At 43.9% G+C, this 21,069-nt stretch overlaps 2 protein-coding genes across 5 annotated transcripts; one reads left to right on the top strand and one right to left on the bottom strand.

The window, feature by feature from the left end:
* The first annotated feature begins 2,245 nt into the window (after positions 1–2,245).
* Positions 2,246–10,844, top strand: LOC128457466 (von Willebrand factor A domain-containing protein 7). The gene is made up of 16 exons (XM_053442152.1): positions 2,246–2,309; positions 2,895–3,081; positions 3,191–3,463; positions 3,543–3,636; positions 4,127–4,261; positions 4,909–5,095; positions 5,184–5,359; positions 5,497–5,609; positions 5,694–5,810; positions 6,611–6,814; positions 6,900–7,032; positions 7,411–7,560; positions 7,930–8,022; positions 8,100–8,362; positions 8,451–8,747; positions 9,806–10,844. Exons 2-16 carry the CDS (start codon positions 2,902–2,904, stop codon positions 10,229–10,231), a joined length of 2,841 nt encoding a protein of 946 aa, XP_053298127.1. The 5' UTR covers positions 2,246–2,309; positions 2,895–2,901; the 3' UTR covers positions 10,232–10,844.
* On the bottom strand, positions 10,539–20,817 carry coro6 (coronin 6). Of its 4 annotated transcripts, none has more exons than XM_053442155.1 (10): positions 20,620–20,817; positions 16,773–16,895; positions 14,837–14,966; positions 14,552–14,730; positions 14,194–14,313; positions 13,950–14,054; positions 13,655–13,800; positions 12,782–12,839; positions 11,749–11,985; positions 10,539–11,406 (listed from the first exon to the last, which is right to left on the bottom strand). In XM_053442155.1, exons 1-10 carry the CDS (start codon positions 20,815–20,817, stop codon positions 11,290–11,292), a joined length of 1,413 nt encoding a protein of 470 aa, XP_053298130.1. In that variant the 3' UTR covers positions 10,539–11,289. The 4 variants fall into 4 exon arrangements, with proteins under 4 accessions (XP_053298130.1, XP_053298131.1, XP_053298129.1 ...); XM_053442156.1 differs by having other exon boundaries at positions 10,539–11,412; positions 11,758–11,985; XM_053442154.1 differs by having other exon boundaries at positions 10,539–11,447; positions 11,778–11,985.
* Positions 20,818–21,069: the final 252 nt, after the last annotated feature.

The raw sequence follows: 21,069 nt of genomic DNA, 5'->3' as shown, positions 1-21,069 counted from the left end.
CAGTTTCTCCCGGGGGACCCGGTCATACGCCTTCTCCAGATCCACAAAACACAAGTGGACCGGATGGGCATACTCCCAGGCCCCCTCCAGGATCCTTGCGAGAGTGAAGAGCTGGTCCGTAGTTCCACGTCCGGGGCGAAAACCGCATTGTTCCTCTTCAATCTGAGGTTCGACGATCGGCCGAACCCTCCTTTCCAGCACCTTGGAGTAGACTTTACCAGGGAGGCTGAGAAGTGTGATACCCCGATAATTGGTGCACACTCTCTGGTCCCCCTTTTTGAACAGGGGAACCACCACCCCGGTTTGCCACTCCTTTGGCACTGTACCCGACTCCCACGCGATGTTGAATAGGCGTGTCAACCATGACAGCCCCTCAACACCCAGAGCCTTTAGCATTTCTGGCTGGATCTCATCAATCCCTGGGGCTTTGCCACTGCGGAGATGTTTGACTACCTCAGTGACCTCCACCAGGGAAATTGACGACGAAACACCATCAACCTCGAGCTCTGCCTCCAACATAGAGGGCGTGTTATTCGGATTCAGGAGTTCCTCAAAGTGTTCCTTCCAACGTCCGACGACCTCCTCAGTTGAGGTCAACAGAGTCCCATCCTTACTGTACACAGCTTGGATGGTTCCCCGTTTCCCCCTCCTGAGGTGCCGGATAGTCTTCCAGAAACACTTTGGTGCCGACCGAAAGTCCTTCTCCATGACCTCTCCGAACTTCCCCCACACCCGCTGCTTAGCCTCCGACACGGCAGCAGCTGCAGCCCTTCGGGCCTGTCGGTACCCTGCAACCGAGTCAGGAGTCCTCCAGGATATCATATCCCGGAAGGCCTCCTTCTTCAATCGGACGGCTTCCCTGACCACCGGTGTCCACCACGGTGTCCGAGGGTTACCGCCCCTTGAGGAACCTAAGACCCTGAGGCCACAGCTAGCCGCTGCAGCTTCAGCAATGGAGGCTTTGAACACTGCCCACTCCGGCTCAATGTCCCCAACCTCCACAGGAATGCCAGAAAAACTCCGCCGGAGGTGTGAGTTGTAGATACCTAGGACGGGGGCCTCCTCCAGACGTTCCCAGTTCACCCGCACTACTCGTTTGGGCTTACCAGGTCTATCCGGAAATTTCCCCCATTCCCTGATCCAACTCACAACCAGATGGTGGTCGGTTGACAGTTCCGCCCCTCTCTTTACCCGAGTGTCCAAAACATGCGGCCTCAGATCAGATGACACGATCACAAAATCGATCATTGATCTTCGGCCTAGGGTACTCAGGTACCAGGTACACTTATGAGCACCCTTATGTTCGAACATGGTGTTTGTTATGGATAATCCATGACTAGCACAGAAGTCCAATAACAAACGACCGCTCGGGTTCAGATCAGGGAGGCCGTTCCTCCCCACCACGCCTCTCCAGGTATCTCCATCGTTGCCCACGTGGGCGTTGAAGTCACCCAGCAGAACTACGGAGTCCCCTACTGGAGCCCCATGCAGGACTCCATTCAGGGTCTCCAAGAAGGCCGAGTACTCTGAGCTGCTGTTTGGTGCATACGCACAAACAACAGTCAGAGTTTTCCCCCCTACAACCCTTAGGCGCAGGGAGGCGACCCTCTCGTCTACCGGGGTAAACTCCAACACCGCGGCGCTCAGCCAGGGATTTATGAGTATCCCCACACCCGCCCGGCGCCTCACGCCCTTGGCAACTCCGGAGATGAATAGAGTCCAACCCTTATCCAGGAGTACGGTACCAGAGCCGAGACTGTGCGTGGAGGTAAGCCCCACCAGATCTAACTGGTAGCGCTCCACCTCACTCACAAGCTCCGGTTCCTTTCCCCACAGCGAGGTGACGTTCCACGTCCCCAGAGCCAGCTTCTGCCGCCCGGGTCTGGTCCGTCGAGACCCCTGACCTTCGCTGCCACCCATGTGGCTGCGCACCCAGCCCCAACGGGTCTTCCCACAGGTGGTGGGCCCATGAGATGAAGAGAGGGGGGGTGCCACGTAGTTTGTTCGGGCTGTGCCCGACCGGGCTCCGTGGCAAACCCGGCCACCAGGCGCTCGCCATCGAGCCCTCCGTCTGGGCCTAGCTCCAGACGGGGGCCCCGGGCTTCCTCCGGGCCGGGTCACATCTCCTCTTCCGTCGATATTCATGGTTATACCATGACAAAATGTAGAAAAGTCCAAAGGGGGTGAATACTTATGCAAGGCACTGTAACAGGTTGAACTTGTGCTGCGTGGTCACGCCCTCTCTGGGACACATAGGGCAGGTGTTGACACAATAATCCTGAGTTTAGAGGACAGCAGCAAGCCTCAAGGTAGGTACTTTTTACTCAAGATAACTAATTGCACCTGATGAAGAGAGGAAGGATCTGGATTTTTATATAAATACAAATCTACATAGTACCTGTCCTCTACAAATATACAAACATTTCTGGTCTAAAAGGGTTATGCAGGTTGTTTGAAAGAAAACTGTCATGCATGAGATATTAAGATGACCCTTAGATGTTGAGGCTTCACAAGGTTTTCATGCGTTAATATGAGATTTGATGGTGAAAGGATTGTTTATTGTTTATACAGAGAAAAGTGTGTGTGGATGACTAAGAATTAGAGTTGTAAGTGAGTAATGAGGTGGGAGCTTATTTTTACTATGATTGTGTCAACTCAAATATAAAATGACATTGTGTTATTGATATAGGGGTTTTGTGATCACATGTACAGTCAAATGCCAGCGCCATAATCGTTCAATCCAAATTCGCTGGGCATGAAGAAGTATTCCCAGTGGAGGCATTTGAAACATGTAACACACCCTTTGTTTTGTTGATGAAAGCAGGAAATGACCGATGCCATTAAATGCCATTAAACAAACAAAAAAGACCTGAAATAAACCTGTTTCTCCTCAGGTACGTTATGTCGTCGCAGTTGGCCGTGTTGTGCCTCCTGCTCCTGCACACCGGGGCTCATGGCTTCGCGATATTACCCGGGAAATCTGAGAGTCACCTGGAAATCACTGCGGCTGCAATCTTAAATGTTGTTGTGCAAGTGTGCCGTGATCTGGCTCAAGCTGAAGGGACAGACTTCACATTTCCTGTAAGAGTTCCCTTCCCTGGAAGTTTGCACCAGAAATTACTTCGTCTCTGTTAGTGATGTCGGTATGGGTTGACTCAGTGTGTGTGTTTGTGTGTTTGTGTGTGTGTAGTCGCAGCCTTACACCACAAAGGCTGTTGCTGTTGCATGCAACGCCAAAAAATCCTCCAGGAGTTTCCTGCTGGGCGTCAAATATGTCATATTTCGGAACGTACGGGTGGACCTCCGTCATATACTCAACGGGAGCTTCCACTTTGACAATGAAATGTTTGTGCAAGGAAGGAGAATCATCGCAGAGGGAGTCCAGGCCGTCAAGGCGAGCAGCAAGCAAGACAACTTTCATTCAGCAAGGGAGAAACTGGGGCAGATTTTACATCCATTACAGGTATGCATCATTAAAAGGTTTACTCATTTCAATTCAGATAGATTTGATGAGTTATTACCTCTTTTCTTCTTTGGTTAAGGATTTCTACAGTCATAGTAACTGGGTGGAGCTGGGGAAGAAATTCCCAAACTCGAACCTGATCAGACCCGATACCAGCATCGGAAACCTAGCAGGTAGTGAAACAGTTGAGGAATGCAGTCCGGGTGTGATTGAAATGATTTCCAAGAAGAAACCAAATCAGAATCAGAATCAGAATCAGAATGTATTTATTGCCAAGTAGGTTTACACCGACAAGGAATTTGCTCTGGTTATTGGTGCAACACAAAATAAATAAATATAAATACAACACACATAAGAAAAGCAATAAAAAAGAAACATATATATATTTACTCACTATTTACTTCTCATTTACTCACTTTTTCTAATAATTATACAAAGGAACATTTATTTAGACATAAACATATCTAAATAAAAATATATAAAAGATAGAAAGATTGAAAAGTGAAAGTAAAAAGTGAAATGCAAAATGCAAAACATTGAACAGTGTCAGATTGCAATATTCAATGTAATGCAATATAATACAATATAATATAATGTGTTAATTTAACACATCCTTGAGGTGTGGGGGCGGAATAAAAGTCTTGTTGATGAACTTTCCCTCAGATATAAGCAGAGCAACGTGTCGAAACTGTGATGGAGACGACTGCACCAACAACATTCTGGAGGACGTCATAGCGCAGGGGATACTGACCTCCGGTTATTTTGGTGTTGTGCCTGTGGTCTCAACCAAACCAGACGGTAAATAATTTGTTAACTTACCAATTCATGCTGCAGTGAATATAACCAAGAAATCTCTATTACATGTATTTTAAGCTGCAGTCAGACGTGCACTGATTATCTCATTCTCTGGAGGGGCTGTACCTGAGAATGCAAATTTCCAATTGAGAGACTCCAGACTTTCTCAGGCCAGCCCCCCTTTGTATAAAACTCAATGGTAATGCCCAAAGGAGCCCATGTCAGACAGCAGCAGGAGATCCTCCAGAGGATTCACCGTGAAGCGATAGGCGCGATGAAGACGTTTGAAAACACATGAAAGAGACGATATTAAAATAACAAACAATGACTTTCGGGGTGAAAAAGTGGAACCGCACACGTAGAAGACACAGACGAAGATGTCAAGGGAGATTTGCAGAGAAAGCTCCAGAGATAACTGTGTTGAACGTTGTTCATGTGTGAAAGACAAACCCCGGAGAAATCCGGCCCCCATTAGTTGGACATTCTGCAGAGTACATTTTAGATAGATATTACTACAATAACTTTCCTAATAACTTAAACATCTAAATACTCTAAATACTTAGAATTCTAGTGTTACTGCTCACTGATTTAAAACTGGTGAAAACTTTATAAGTTGAGATTTTAATTTTCACACTGTATTTGTTGGACAGGTAAATGCAGCCACGGAGGACGGTTGGATCAAACAAGCAACATCAGGCCTAAAGGTGGAATCAACAAAGACACGTTTGATTCCAATCACGGACATCTCCACACTGAAGCAGCAAACATGGCCGTAGCTGCAACCGGTCAGCTGCTAGACGACGTTCGAGGGGCCGCCGGCGACAGAACCTTCCTCCAGTACGAAACCCTCTCTGCACGTTTCAATGTGCACAGTTGCTCAAAGTTTTTTTTCCAATCTCTCTTCCATCTGTCTACGTGCCCTCAGGATGTTGGGAATCTCCAAAGGATCCAGTAAAGCTCTTTGTTTTGTGATCGACACGACAAAGAGCATGAGTGATGACATTGAGGCAGTGCGGAGTGTCACTTCCTCCATAATCAACAGCGAAGTGGGAACGGAGAACGAGCCCTCCACTTACATTCTTGTACCGTTCGGTGACCCAGGTAGGATGATTGGGACATTTTATTTTGAAAAGGCGCACCTTCTGTTCATCTTAAACTGTGGCATGGGTTAACCAGTAGATTTTCATGCGTCATTGTAGAAACGTGAATTCTTTCTCCTGTTTCCAAATGTTGTACAGAATTTGGGCCGTTGACGAAGACGACAGACCCGCAGGTGTTCAAGAACGCTATCAACTCCCTGTCGCTAACTGGTGGAGGAGACGACGCAGAGATGAGTTTGTCTGGGCTCAAGGTTCGCTGACGTCTTTGAGTCGATTCAACTACTTGAATTTCTTAACTATAAACCATCTTAAGTGTTTGATTTGCTTTGACTCAGCTGGCTCTAACCGCTGCTCCCTTCAACTCCGAGATCTTCGTCTTCACTGATGCGCCTGCTAAAGACAAACACCTTAAAAGTGCATTGATTGCACTCATAGAGCGAACTCAAACAGTGGTGAGTAACAAATACACTTTTCTGTTCTTTTATGTGACTAAAAACCATCCATCCATTATCTTCCACTTATCCGGGCTGGTGTGGTAGAAAGGGTTTTCCAGATGTCCCTCTCCCTAGCCACGATTTCCAGCTCTTCTTTGGGGGTCCCGAAAGGGTTTCCAGGCCAGATAGGATATCAATGCGTGTTTCCTTTTTGCTTTGGGTGGCATGGTGGTAAAGCGGTTACCACTGCCTGTGGTTCAAACCCTGGTTCTGGTCTTTCTGTAAAGAGTTTGCATGTCCTCCCCATGTCTGTGTAGGTTTTTTTCTGGTAATTCCTTTTGTTAATTGCATGGTTTGCATAGTTGAAAATAACTCACGCCTGGCAGCTAGTCTGACACGCCCCCAAAACAACGCCAGGTAAATCAGAGGCTGATATTTCCCTTCATGCGCTGGAAGCAGTTAACCAATCACAACAGAGAGCACACTGGGCTTTATCAGGCGGGGTGGCTTTGAACCAAAACCAAGCGTTTCAGACAGAGGCTGAAAAGAGGAGCTGCAGCAATGAAGTGTGAAGAAAGTGTAGAAAACGTTAGAGCAGTAAACCTTTTCAAGAAATAACCCAAATTAAAACTATGAACCCGAATTGACCATAATATGTCTCCCCTTTATAAATTAATGAAGAAACTAATAAAAAGATAAACTTGAGAATAATGTAATAGATGACTATATTATACCTTCATTCGGAGGATGTTTTGTACGTTAATCATTACTTTAGTCCTTCCACACTCGATGATCTCATTCACATTTTTGTTCTCCAGGTGAACTTCATGATTACTGACTCAAATGTGACCAATCTTCGGATTCTGAGAGACAAAACCAGGAGATGGAGGGCGATCGCCACATCAGACGCTCAGGTGTACAGAGACCTGGCTCAGGCTTCAGGAGGTCAGGCTATTGAAGTCACGAAAACTGAGCTCCCCGTGGCCACCAGCATCATAACAGAGTCCACCAGCTCCTCATTGGTAATGGCACCACCATCTCACTGCTGGTTAGCATTGTCACCTCAAAGATCTCAGCTGTGTGACTGGTTTCATGCGATTTGTCCAGGTGACCCTCCTGCAAGCAGCCAGGAACCCGGGCAAAACCGAGAATTTCTTCTTCAGGGTCGATGTGTCGGTAACAAACCCGAGAGTTTACATCACCGGGCGATCTGTCACTTTCACTCTCATCAGCCCCAACGGTAATAATGCCTCTTTAAATACATACACTACTCCACAACACTAATTATTACACCATATGCAGATTTGATGTTTCATGGAGCAAAGCAGCAGCAACAATTTGGGCTCAAATCTATTTAATTCTGTGTAATCGCTGTTATCATCAGGCAGCAAATCCATTTTCCTAATTTATTCAAAGATCTTTCTCTCTTTTGAAAGAATAATTCTAAGACATATAAGAGTTTAAGTTTTAAGCATCAACAAGGTCTGTGAGGTGGTCTGGTGTGAATAGAGCTGTAACGGTCACACTGTGCATTTCTGTTCTTTTACAAAAAGGAGGTGCTGCACATATTATGCATTTGTTATTTCTTACCAACGAGCTGTTTTGGTTTTGTTTGAAGGTGAATCACAGCAAAGCACCGACGCAACAGGGTCACTGATCACCTCGTCGCAGTCTGTGGGAAACTTCCGCAGTCTGCGTATAAAAACAGAAGTTGGACCATGGGAAATAAGAATGGTGTCGACTAATCCCTACACTCTGAAGGTCATAGGTGAGAAAATCATGGATGATTAAGATTGATCAGAAAATCAATCCCTACACTTAAAAATGAATCCTTGCTGTGGCTTGGAGCTCAGAAAGCACGTTCTCCTCCTGTATGCTTGACACGTGCAGGAAGGTTTTGTGTTCTCATCACAAATGTATCTGAGAAATGCAGCTGAAGTTATAAAGAGATTCCTTCTTGAGATACCACATCAGGTTCAGCTACTGTTCCCTTACAGCCTTAATCTTTCATTGTAATCTTGCATGGAACTCCAGCTTCCTCCCCCAGTCCAAAGACAAGCAGCTTCGGTTCATCAGCAACTCTAAATGGCCCATAGGTGGTTGTTTACTTCACCTTTATAGTTTCTCTTTTTCTTAGCTCAGAGTCCTGTTGACTTCCTGTTGGACTTCGTGGAGGCGTCGCAGGGCCCATTCGCTGGATACGATACACTTGACACACGCCCCAGAGCTGGTAAAGGAATGCTTCAGTGTGAATTTGATGATGCGCGAAAACCATCAAGTCATGATAAAAATCAATTTCTTTAAAAGGTGTGAACGGTACCTTGTTGGTGACTTTAACGGGGAGTGACTCTGGTAAGCTGACAGAAGTCACCCTGGTTGAATCAAGTGGGTCAAAGGAGGTAAATGGAGTTGTGGAGTCACAGGGAAGCGGAAATTTCTTGGTCCGGGTTGACCAGATGCCGTCGGAGGAGTTTGTGGTGCGGGTGAAGGGGCAAGATGGCAGCTCTTCATCAGGCATCTTCCAAAGGCAAACGCCTACCAACTTCAGAGCCTCTAATGTGACTATCAGCGTGAGTACCCATCCCAGACCATCAGAAGCTGTATTTCAAACATCAGCATTTCATCACTACAAATACTTTATCCTCTCTCTGTATTTAGGCCGATTCAAATCCCATCCTAGTTCCAGGAATACTATTCTCTGTGCCCTTCACCGTGACGACCGGTGGAACCGGGGGGAACTTCACCATCCGAGCCACCCACAACCAACAACGTTTTAACTCAGTATCTCCAACCTCTCTAATCCTGGTATCTGGAAACAGTACCGACGGCACAGTGGAAATCACAGCACCGCTCAACACGCCATCTGGAACTGATTTCACCCTGACCATTGAGGCCGAGGCTCCAGGGGGCGCTGACACCAACTACGTCATGCTGCGTTTCTCGGTTCTTAACAAGGTAATACTCCCACTTAAGAGTCATATGTATTAATAGATAACGAAGTTAGAAAACAATATATAGCTTTTTACTCCTCTTTAAAAAATGTAAAAACTAATTTGTCACTTCACATGTCAATCTCTTTAGTGTTTTACTATTTTACAACCTCCTTCCCGGGCCATGCTTAATGACTTAACACATCACTCTAACATCTTTCATATGAAAGCTTGAGTTGATTCTCTTTGTCTGATGTCAGATGATAGTGATGATGATGCTGGTACTCCCGGCTGGTATCAGCCAAACAACTTTTTCAAAAGAATTATCATCACACAGATCCGAAGACAGTGATTCCTCCGTCATGTGAAACTCTTGTTTTTTGAATTTATGAGATCTGTCTGGAGATTTCCTGCAGTTTATTTCTGTGGTTTCTTCAATATCTCGGTTCGTATTAGTAATCTGCTCCGAGAGGTTGTTGGTACAGTTTTACTTTCTTTGGTTCTACCAGCTCCACAGTGGCCACAAATACATTTTACTGGAAAAGGCTGCAGCTTGTTAGCGATGAGCTCGATCACTGTAAAACATGCCTGCGTAGGATTGTGTCTCCAACGAAGAGAGTTCACTTGAGAGCATCGTCCGTACAACTCATCCGGTTTGGCAGCATGTTTCCAGCTGAGGCCTGACACTTGAACGCATGGCTTCTCTTTCACTTTTAACAAAGAGATAGTTGCTTTACCACTTCTCTGATGAAGTGTGGTATGACTTTCACTTTTCTTTTCTTTTCTTGGTAATAAAGCTGTGTGTTGCACTGGGTCTTCACCACCCGGACATGTTTTTCAAATTTGTTCTGTTTTCTTTACTCTTCATGAGATTTACTTTTTTTCTAAGTGGTTTATTTTGTATTCATGGCCTGGTTGACAGTTCAGATTAAATTGTCTCATGGGCCAAACATGTCTCGTAGTTCAGAAATATATTTTCTATTTAACCTTTGTTTTATATAAATTACACGTTTTACTTTTACATGACATTCATTAATATATTAACTCATTAGTCATGTCATCTGCCTTTTCTTGTCCTCACAGGTGACCGATTTCACCAAGCCGGTGTGCCAGCTGCTCAGCCTGCAGTCCCGGTGCTCTGGTGCCTGCAACTCATCGACCTGGGAGCTGTCGGTGCAGGTGACTGACGGGGATGACGGGGTGGGTGTCGAGCGTGTCAGCCTCAAACAAGGAAACGGCTCCTTGAACGCCAGCCAGGCCGCTGGCAACGCAAACATAATGCTGGTGTCCTACAGGGCGTCTTGCTGCTCACCTGACATGGAGCTGCTGGCTGTGGATCGGGTGGGAAATGTAGGCCTCTGTTTCTACTCTCTCACAGGGAATCCGCCAGCTGCCCTCTCTTCATCCACCAAAGTCACTCAATCACTCTTTCTTTTCCTGAGCATGGTGGTGTTCTGGCTCCATGTTACGACTGTGGGGGGGGATTCAGTGACTCCAGGAAAGCTCTGACCAACCTGCTGTATAACTGCAATCTGATGGGTCCCGACGGTTTGGGCACAAGGTGTTTTCTTTTTCTAAAGTAGAGCTAGTGGCAATAATGATTATTGCAGTCTTACATTAAAAACTGATTTTCATCTGCATTGTAAAAGTAGTTTTCCCTCAGAGAGATGAGGTCTGAGGACTTTTGTGATCATTCTGCTGTCGTGTGAATCCTGGTAGAGAGAAATCCTGTTGCCTCCCCTGTGTATGCTTCACCAACAAATGGAAATGACATTTTATTTCTTTAAAAAAAAAGAAATTTATTGTTGTCATAATGGTGTCTAATGTATAATCCTTAACAGAAAACAAGCGTTGCTTTTCACATTTTGCTACAAGTTCAACAATTTCTGTCCAGTTTCCTTTTTCACTATTTACATTTTGAAAAGTTTTCAAAGGGGCTCATTTAAATCAACTGTTCATTGATTATGTGACAGGGGTCATGTGTCATGAAGCGAATACATGTGTTGAGAAACACACTGCTCTCCTACGCATGTTAATGGTGACATACTGGTGGTACCAGTATGTTTACTACCATGTAAATGGAAAAGTTTGAAGATTAAATTTACACACACAAAAAAAGCCATCCCGTTGTTGATACTTTTTGAAGAAACTTATTTAAAAAAGTGATAACAGCGTCCACTTACTTTACACCTTTATCACTACTTGCACATGTCCCTCTAACCTGCAGCCTCCTCAGTCCACTTGTGCACCCTTGTCAAATCACTTTAACTGGTGTAAATACTTCAAAATATCTTTGCAATAGCATTAAAGGTACATTATGATAAAACCGAAGGGGGGATTATGCTGAATCAGACTCAGAAAGGGTTTGAGATACGGGTGTGTTTTGTTAAAAAGGGTTACACAGTCAGTTTGCATCTAGATTTTCCACATTCCTGCCCTTAAATGGCCCAGTTCAAGGGACAACAGTGTTATCTGAGTATGTGGGAGAGCGGGTCCTCGACAGCTCAGCGGAAATGTGTTACTACGAAATTCAGACCAGTTCTTCAGAGGGTGTGTTCACATGCACATCAGACAGTGCCATTGGTGTACTGCGAAAGCTTATTCTCCAAGTCACAGATTCTCTTCTCCTGAGACAAAACTGTGGCCTTCAGATTCTGAATCTCCTCCAACAACCTGTCGAGCAACTGAGGCTGGACAGGAGGAGACAGGAGAGAAGGAGAGGGGGGGGGGAAACAGAAGAGGAAAGAAAGAAAACAGACAGCGACAGGGAGGGGAAATTAAAGGATAAAGGAAAGGAGAGAGGAAAAATAGGTCAAGGACAGTGAGCGACTAGACAAAACTAAACCAAAACAAAGAAGGGAGCTCTGGAAAAATAAAGTGGTGGGTGGGTACAAACAGAAAAGAGATGATCAGAAAAGGGTCAAACAGAGATATACATGAGGTCAGGAGTAACAGTGCATTCAGGTTATAGACCACAAAGATAAATAAACAAAAAAATCTGTGTAATGTTACAACAGGTGAGCCACAGAACTTACTGGCAGGCTGTTGGTGTCCAAAGTGGACAGGCTACGTCGGGTGGTGGGTCTGGAGTCCAGCATGTTCTTCTTCGCCACTTTGAGCTCTCGGCTCTTTGGCGGCACGTAGCCCTCCTTCATGGACATCAGGATCGGGTCCTCGTCGCGGCCGTCCATCCACTCCTCGGGCTCCATGGCGGGCTCGGGCCCGGCTGTGTCTGGGTACAGGTCGTCCTGGAAGAGGTCCGACTGTGCCAAGGTCAGAAAAGGAGAGGATGAGACGGTGATTGCTTTTGCAGGGTTAATACATTGTCTTTGTTTTTATTGTTAACTTTTCTTTCTGTCCTTTGGAAATGTCAGCAGATTGTGAAATGGAATGGGAATCATATAAAAATTCACTAAATAGCTAAATAAAAACACCTCACTATTGAAATAACAATAAAAAGTACTGTATTCAAAATATTACATAAGTAAAAGTACAGAAGATTTCACATTACAATTAAACTAACTCATAATTACATTTTGTTGCAGCGTCAGTGTTAAAAAAATGTCTTGACATAAGCAGAACGTTAAGTTTGTAGCTGATAAAGTGGGAGCTGATTTTAATTTCCATTTGTGTGTAGAAATTTGACACAACAGCAAAAACAGTAGCAGCACTAAGGAGATGTGGTGAAATGGGAGTATTGGTCACACGATAACAAAATACAAATACAATGTAATTATTGTGCAATATGCCAGATTTCTATTGTGTAATATGTCCATGGAATATAGATAATATGTGAAATATGTGTAGAGCACTAATCTTTACTGTGATTCTTAGTTTATGTCATTAGACTGTGGTGTTGAGCAGAACTAGTATCTATAGCTGTGGGAAAAAGTTATGAACTGAAAAGTACAATATTGTCCTCTGACCTTTCGTGAGATTTAAGCAGTAAGTATCATAAAGCTGAAATATATGAAAGTAAAAGTACCTCAAAATTACAGTAGTTGAGTAAATGTCCTGTGCTCGGTTGTGAGGTTTGATCAGTGAGTCAGTGGGACTTACTTTTCTAGGCACTGTCATTGTGATGGGTTCACACTTCTTGTCCAGCAGCTTGAATAACCTGAGAGAGTTTATACATAATGTCTGTTTTAGAGTGAGTAAATATAACAGGACTTCATTTGGCCGACATAAACATTTGTGTGATTATTGCAGGTGATAATAAAAGATGATCAGGCTTTGAGGACACTGCAATAACTAATATATGTCCTCATGAATGCCATTAACCTTTAGTCTGGAGGGTGACACACTGACATATCCACTGAGCAAACTAGAAAGACACAAACCTCTGCCAACAGTTGCCTTAAATTTAATTAAGTTGCAGAAAATCACACCGACTCAAACTAATCAGTCCCTTCAATTTCTAATTTAGAAAAAATGCTATATGAAAACAGACAATTTAAATATGCCTGGTTTTTTTTCAACCATATCCTAAAACTATTTCCTGAGAAATCTTAAAAAATATAAATTGATCGAGGCCCTAACTCACAATGTGCAAAAAAATGATTCCTGAATGTTTGTTCGAAACCACTGCAAAATTGATTGGATTCTCTCCTGACCCATGTTTCATCCTTCTGACAAATTGTGTCCAATAGTTTTTTGCGTAACCAGAAACAAATTAGTGGAGGAGGTTAAAACCCTAAACTCCTGGACAGAGGTAATAAGATATATAAAACATGAGAAAGACCTCTAATGACTGTTGATATCAATATCAAGCGTGCTGCACGTACCATCTCATAATATTATGGATTTGTCCTCATGCCCCAAAACTGGATTTGATCTTGAAAACCTTCCTCTAGTGACATATTTCCTCTCGTTCTCTCTTTACCTCCCACCCAACGAGCTGGGGTCTGAGTCATTGCACAGTTTGGTTCTTACCGGGCGATCTCACATTTGCTGACGTCCACTCCTCTCTTTGGCATGAAGCCCATCCCCCTCTGCGGCTCCTTGGTGCTGAAGGTGTTGAGGTAGTGGACGTAGGGCGGCTCCTCTGTGATCTCAAAGTAACGGACACTGCTGTCCCCCTACACACACACACACACACACACACACACACAACCAGACACACAAACACACAGCACGAATAAAAACAGGTCAAATAAAAGTTGACATAGTCATAATTAACACACATGCACACGTGTCTATACATTTAGTACACTTAAATACTGTGTACCTTCCCACAGAGGTAGACCATGTTTGCATCGGCATCATAATATGGTAACAACACTCCATTGCTGGTGTCCAACTCCAACAGGGCAATCGGCTCCTCGAAGTTCGTCTGTGGAGAATTAAACAACATTGAAGAGAAGCCATTTTTTGTTTTGTACGTGCATATATATATATATATGTGCACATATAGTATTGGTTTCCCTTTTTGATAATGCATGAGTAGTATATATATAATAACGGTTTTCTACCGGGTCCCAGAGCCCGAGCTCTCTCTGGCTCATCCTGGTGAATCCGGTGGTGAAGATGTTCCCGTCTCTGGTGAAGATGGCTCTCATTGGCCGGATCCCGTCGTGCGGAGCCAGACGTTCCTGTAGATCAGCCGAGGACAGACTTTACTACAAAAACTCAACTAAGGGCTAAAGATAAACAAATTTAACCTCTATATCCTCTTGTTGAATTGTACATTACTCTGCTATTTGTCTTGTGACCTATTAATATAAAAGCAGTTTTTTCTTCATTTGATCAAAACCCCCAAAAGTCACTTGGTAAATATGAATGAATTGTACTGTTGTGTTGGTATTTCATGTTTATTCTCTACTCACTCACCGCCACCACCTCCCTCTTGCGGGGGTCGCAGACACGCAGCCGTCGGTCCTTACAGGTGGTGCAGAACAAGCTGCCGTTTCGGTTCCAGCTGATGCTGTAGATGAGGTCGGGGTGGTCATCCATGGAGACGAGAGGCTCGCCCGTCCCCACGTTCCAGACGATTACCAGGTTATCACTGCCTGGAGGGGGCGATGGGAACAGTGTTAAAAGATGGACGTCTGGACGGAGGCTGAATGGTGTGCGTGTCCTGAGACATCTCAGGACGTGTTTGTGTGTGTATCCTACCTGCAGTGAGGAGGATGTTGCGTGCGGTCGGGTGCCAGGTGACGATGCCCACACGCTTGGAGTGTCCCTCCAGGATCACGACTGGGTCGGAGAGGGGGCGGGTCAGAGAATGATCTGGGATCTGCCAAACCTGGAGAGGAGGGAGGTCGGATTGAAGAGCCGGTGTTGTAATGTTGATAACAAATCATTTATACCATGTGATTACAAATGACTGGTTCATTTAACTGGGCTGTGGATTGTGTATCTGATGTTATGGTTGAAATAGTTACTGCATTACTTCGATATATGACATCATTTCCTGACTACATAGTGATGTCAAGCCGACATCAGTCCATTATTTAAAGAAATGTTTTATTTATTTAAATCTATATAACCTTTAGATCCTGTTTATGTTCCTATAAGATGCAGAGATATCTTAATAAATGTGTTTTATATATATTTTGTTGATGTTGACCTTTGACCTTTGACCAATCAGCTCTTACAACCATCATCACAGATCTAACATGTCACAGTTCTTCATATAAAACCTTTATTGTGAAAAGCAAATCATGGCATTTTGTTACATGAACAGGTGTAACTTTCTGCACACATGCTGTGTGATCGAGAACACAAACTACACACAGACACACACACACACCCACACACACCCACACTCTCTAATGAGGCTTATCAGATGACAGAATGATCCGTTGACATCACAGTTATGGCCTCACTGTAACTGCACAGTGGTTACACAAAGAGGACCGGACAGCTGCAACTGTCTGTCTGTGTGCTGCACATAAACTACACACTCACACACACACACACACACACACACACACACACAGTGAGTGAGAACATCCCAGCAGCTGCTGCCATAGGAGAGGCAGCGATTCGATCATTCCTGTGATGTTGTTGTGAACAAGTGTGAACTGAACTGATGCACAGATCCATGTTGAGACGAGAGACACGTTGTCTTAACTCCAACTAAAATAATTTTGTATGATTTACACATGATGACGTACTTGACATGTTGCACAGTTGAGCATGAAGCACAAATCAGATATAAGTCAATTACTGTTCATATTATCTAGTTATTGTATCTGTCAATGAGGCTGAAAATGTCTCTTGAAAATCTCCCAGCTCATACTATAATATTTAAAACAAGATAATTAAACGTTTTTATGGATTTTTTCACAGGGTAATGCACAGATCTTGATTGAAAACTCTAGTATATTTATTGAGCTGAGTGTGTTCCAGTTGGAGCGGATACAACTGCTGCATGTGTTCAGATTTATTCAAATCAATACTTTTGATCATTTGTTCCACAACTGTTGTTGATTGTTGTTAAACTGCAGCTCTTCTAGTCAACACATTCTTGTTTTTACTGTACAGTTTATTATATTATACTGTGTATTTATGTGCTTTTAAGCAGATGCACATAGTTGAGAGTAAAATATGTTGCATTGTTTTCTATAGCCTCTCTTTTAGGACTGTTTTTACTGACAAATAAATCAGTTAGGTTATCAGACCACTTCCTTTTTGCTTTAATGTTTCTATCATAGGATCCAGACCATTGTGTGTATGACTGTTGGCTGATGTCTGAGCTCGGCTGACTGACGTTCTGGTTCCTTTATCACACAAACAGGGACGGGTCTGAGCAGCAGGGTTAGCAGCTGTGTTAACTTAAGCAGCTGTGACAGAGACGTCTGAGGACAGACCCCAGCCTGTGTCCAACCTGTGGAGGACAAAGTGTGACGAGCAGACTGATGAAGAGGAGGAGACGAGGCAGAGCAGGTGGGCGGACAGACAGACAGGTAGATGCAGCGATGCCTCCACTGATCCAGGTCCCTTATCGCTCATTATACTCAGGCGGGCGACAAACTATGAATGTTACCTGAGTCACCGAACAACAAACTCCTCCACATGCATTACCAGCTTCCCCCCCCACACTTACCATTGCAGTACAATCCTCCGAGCCACTGGCCAGGATGTTGTCGTCATGCGGGCACCAGTCGATATCGAGGACGGGCCCGGCGTGGCCGACCACCAGCGGGTAGTCCTTGCCCACGCGACCCGACTGCAACACACCAGCAGCACAGACACACAGGAGTGAGTGAGTGAAACAACTCACCACGACACTCACACATTCCTCATGACAGGAGAAAGAGGTAGTGATGATCAGATGATAAAACGACAAGAAGTGAAGGTTAAACATCGGATACTACACATGAAGCACCTCAGTATTTCAGTGAGGAACAGGCACACACGTTCAGAGTGAAAGTTTGTAAACTGGTTCATTCAGTAGCTGCTCCCCAGCTTTGCATGGTCTCACACGTCCCCCTAGTGGAGGAAATAACAGCAATATTTTGGGGAAATCGTTCAAATGGTGATACAAGCGTGAAATTTGGTACAAATCATCTTTGAAGGTCACTCTTCGATTTAGGAATCGGGGCCACTCGAAAATCAAAAATGGCCGCCATTTATTTCAAGATGGCCACCATGGTTAGACTGATTTTGCATTTCAGCATAATCTTTGCTTATTCTTTGTAGATGTCAATAATATCGGACTCCCATAGTATGTTTTTGAACATTTTCAAACAGGAGTTACCAGTTATAACCATCTGAAACATTTCTAAAACATGTCATAGGCTAACTGTGTTATAGGTCACGGGGAAAACTACGTGAAGTTTAGGGTTAATTAGAGGGATAGAGGTATTTGGGGGATATACAGCATAGGAGAACAGTAAAAATAGTAGCTAGATTTGTGTGATTGGCTGTCTGGTACTATATAAGGAGTAGCACTACCCTCTGTTCTCATTCCATATACAAACCAACCTTTAAGCTATGTGTAGAGGACAGTAAAAATAGGTCTGGAGAAGCTGTGGATTTCTTTTGGTCAGGGAGCCCATTCACGATGGATTCCAATCCATGACATCGTTTCAACAATTGGGCCAGAAAGATCCAGTGGCCTACCATTTTTCCATGCATTTAGTGGGTGTGATGTTGTGTCTGCATTCCGTGGCAAGGCTAAGAAATCTGTATGGCAAACATGGAATGTGTGTGATGAAGTGTCAGGGACATTTACCAAGCTCAGTCTATGTCTCAGTCTATGTCTTGAAAAATGACCGCCATATTGGATTTTTGGATGGCCCCCATTCTAAAGTTAAAGAGATGACCCAGAAGAATGGTTATGCCAAATTTCATGCTTGTATCACAAAATGAACGATTGTTACCCTTATTTCCTCTACTACCCTGAACAGACAGAGTTTAGTTGTGGAACCTTTAGACAACTTATACAAAAGGACCTAGTGCTGACATTGTTTTCTCCTCTACTATTTCCAAAAGCAGGAACAAACTTTCAAACAACGATGAACGAGGAGGCCTTAAAGGGGACATATTATGAAAATTCCACTTTGGTAGTGCTTCTACACGTTAATGTGGGTATCTGTCATGTCTACCGTCCCAAAACTCTGGAAAAAAACAACTCCCGTGATTTGTTGTGGTTCCTCTATGTCAGAAACGAGTGCGTCGAATGGGATTACGACCAGAATCACAGTCTCGCTACATGGCCTTGGACTCAAAACAGGTCAATCTGAGGAGGGCTGTTTTAGACAGGGTAAAAAGGTGCTGGTTTAAATGATCCTTGTGGTATTTTGACCAAATTTTTTTTACAGACATTTCATTAAGACCCAAAGGAACCATATCAACTGTGTTATGTAAAATGGGCATAATATGTCCCCTTTAACATAAAAAGCCACCACAGCACAACAGGTAGGAAACTCCTTCGGCTGAAAGTAATAGAGTTATGTGATAGAAAAACTGATCATTAGGGGGGATAATCAGTAAAATCGATACTATGCATATAGGGTTTGATATCTAGGAATATTTCCATGTGAACATGCATATCAGCTTTTGAGATATGTAACCCTGCACACACACACACACACACACGCACACACACACACACACACACACACACACACACACACACACACACACACCAGCAGAAACACACCCTGAGTGAGTGTGTATTTATATCCGAGCGACGAGGCGTTGAAAGGGGAGTTTTTCTTGTGGCCTGTTGGGGACCCGGAGGGGGGGAGATGCAGGTCGGTGTGTATTATTAGCATGAGTCTTTTCACGATGACTCCAGTATATAATCACGTCCACCTCCGAGCGTCTCTGAAAAACGGTGAATCACTCTGCGTCTTTAGTGCCACAGACACACGCTGATGAATCCCGGCTGCGTCGGTCGCCTTGTTTCACCCGGAATATAAACTGTTTATCTCATAAAGTGGGACAAAAGTGCTCATCACACTCTGTACAGTCCGATTATAACACCAGAGATATACTCATGTGGTTTAAAACATAAAGTTCACACGTTATTTACATTATTCAAACACCGTAACTATATATATCTTAGTTTTTTTAATAACTGTATTTTTCGTGTTATTCAATTTGGCTTCTTCACTTCAGTGACTCAAGCCCCTGGACTGGAATGTTAAAAAACGTACTGCAGCATCATTGATTGAAGAGAGAAAACAGATACAGGTTGCAGTTCCTAATGCCTCCCCCTCGAAACACAGACTGCAGTTTAGTGTTGTCTTTGTGGCGTCCATCATGGCCTTTATTTTAAGGCGATGTTGTCATCATCATGATGCACGAGTAACTTTAACACCACGCCGAACCATCGAAGCTTTAAATGTCTGAAGTGTCTCGACCTGTCACTGTATATTCAGGGCGTCCTTCTTAAATATAGATAAATATAGATTCTAGGTTTTTATCATGTTGAACTCACATTCATTTCCCTATTTGAGCCTTTAAACTCTACCAAATGTGATGTACAGGCCTGGTTATCAGTTTTAATTTGAAAAGGTTGCATTTGATAACATTTCTGCATCAACATCAAAACACAGACTGAAGCTGCGATCGTCTCATGTTTATTTTAAGAGGCTGTCGTCCTCGTGGTGGTGAACTTCAACACCACGCTGAACCATCGCAGCTTTAAACGTCCGATCCGTCTCAACCTGTTGCTTTTCCTGTCGCTGTATATTCTGTTTCAGTGACCAGGGCGTCTGTCCCATAGGACCCAGACAAAACATGATGTCCTCCGCTATTAGAAGGGAAACATACCAGAACTTAACTATTGCATGTTGGGTTATTTCTTATATGAACTAGATTTTATTACCATCCCACAATCTTTCTGGTGGAATTACACTTAAGAATTTAGGAACAACATTTACCGAACAGGCCGAACCTCAGAGGATGAGACGTATCTGTAAATGATTTGCAGTTAGAAGCTGCACGTGTGTCTTTTCTTCACTCTACCCTTTACTTTCTGCTGTTTTAACTTCACAGCTTTGATTACAGCGACTAATCGCTACATTTTACAAACTGATCAGCTTCTGATGATGAGAATCCAAACAGGAGAAACGTTTAGTTAAGAAATCTAAAAGCACCTCAGGCCAGAGCTGTTTTGAGAAATGCATCATATCAGGAGGATGTATATATATTTCCATTTGAACAGGTCAATACACAGAGATCAGAGAAACAGAAGTGATGTCAGGAATCATCCAAACAGCTCCTGGGCACTGAAATACAAAAGAATACAGGTTGTCCATTTAAATTAAAAAAGAAGTAAACTATCTTTACTTCTCTTTTTTCTCTTCCTCTTTTCCTGTAAAGTTCCCCTCCACTTCTTTCCACTTATTTTGAATTAAAAAAAATTGAATAGTTAATAGTGTTTCGACAGCGATTAAACTCTGAAGTCATGGACGAGTTTCCCCTTCGACCTCACTGACCTTCGAGAGGGGCAGGACCAGGAACGCTCCGCCGCCGCTGGATTCAACGATGACCGCCAGGAACTTTGGGTTGACGGCGCAGAAGGAGCTGTCCCACGTCACCCTGGACACGCGGATGTCGTCATAGCCCTGCTCGGCCTTCACCGTCTGGCCGAAGACGTGACGGAACTTGCTCTGCCGCACGATGCTGCGACTCATGGCTGAGGTGAGGAGAGGAGGGAGGATGAAGCAGTGGTGAAGGTTAGATCAGAACATATTGGGGAAGGGAGGAGTGAAAGAGGATGGAATGAATGGAAAACAGACTATTAGAGAAAAAACTAAACTTTCATCGTTACACATTTCAGAATCATTTGTGACTCATTTTACTTTTGAAAAGACTGAAGAAGTCTTTAAACAACAGAGTTGGAATAAGACAAACATCTTTATAAATGTAATTTAACCTGCTTTCAG

Source organism: Pleuronectes platessa, chromosome 15, assembly GCF_947347685.1.
Source record: "Pleuronectes platessa chromosome 15, fPlePla1.1, whole genome shotgun sequence".
Taxonomy (NCBI): domain Eukaryota; kingdom Metazoa; phylum Chordata; class Actinopteri; order Pleuronectiformes; family Pleuronectidae; genus Pleuronectes; species Pleuronectes platessa.
The sequence above is the reverse complement of the archived record's forward strand: the minus strand, read 5'-3'. Positions and strand labels throughout refer to the sequence as shown.

Coding starts and splice junctions, on each gene's coding strand:
- LOC128457466 (XM_053442152.1), top strand. CDS start 2,902: ATGTCGTCGCAGTTGGCCGTGTTGTGCCTCCTGCTCCTGCACACCGGG. Junction 3,464..3,542: donor AGATTTTACATCCATTACAG/GTATGCATCATT, acceptor TCTTTGGTTAAG/GATTTCTACAGTCATAGTAA. Junction 5,610..5,693: donor TGAGTTTGTCTGGGCTCAAG/GTTCGCTGACGT, acceptor GCTTTGACTCAG/CTGGCTCTAACCGCTGCTCC.
- coro6 (XM_053442154.1), bottom strand. CDS start 20,817: ATGAGTCGCAGCATCGTGCGGCAGAGCAAGTTCCGTCACGTCTTCGGC. Junction 14,731..14,836: donor CAACATCCTCCTCACTGCAG/GTAGGATACACA, acceptor CGCCCCCTCCAG/GCAGTGATAACCTGGTAATC. Junction 13,801..13,949: donor TGGTCTACCTCTGTGGGAAG/GTACACAGTATT, acceptor GTGTGTGTGTAG/GGGGACAGCAGTGTCCGTTA.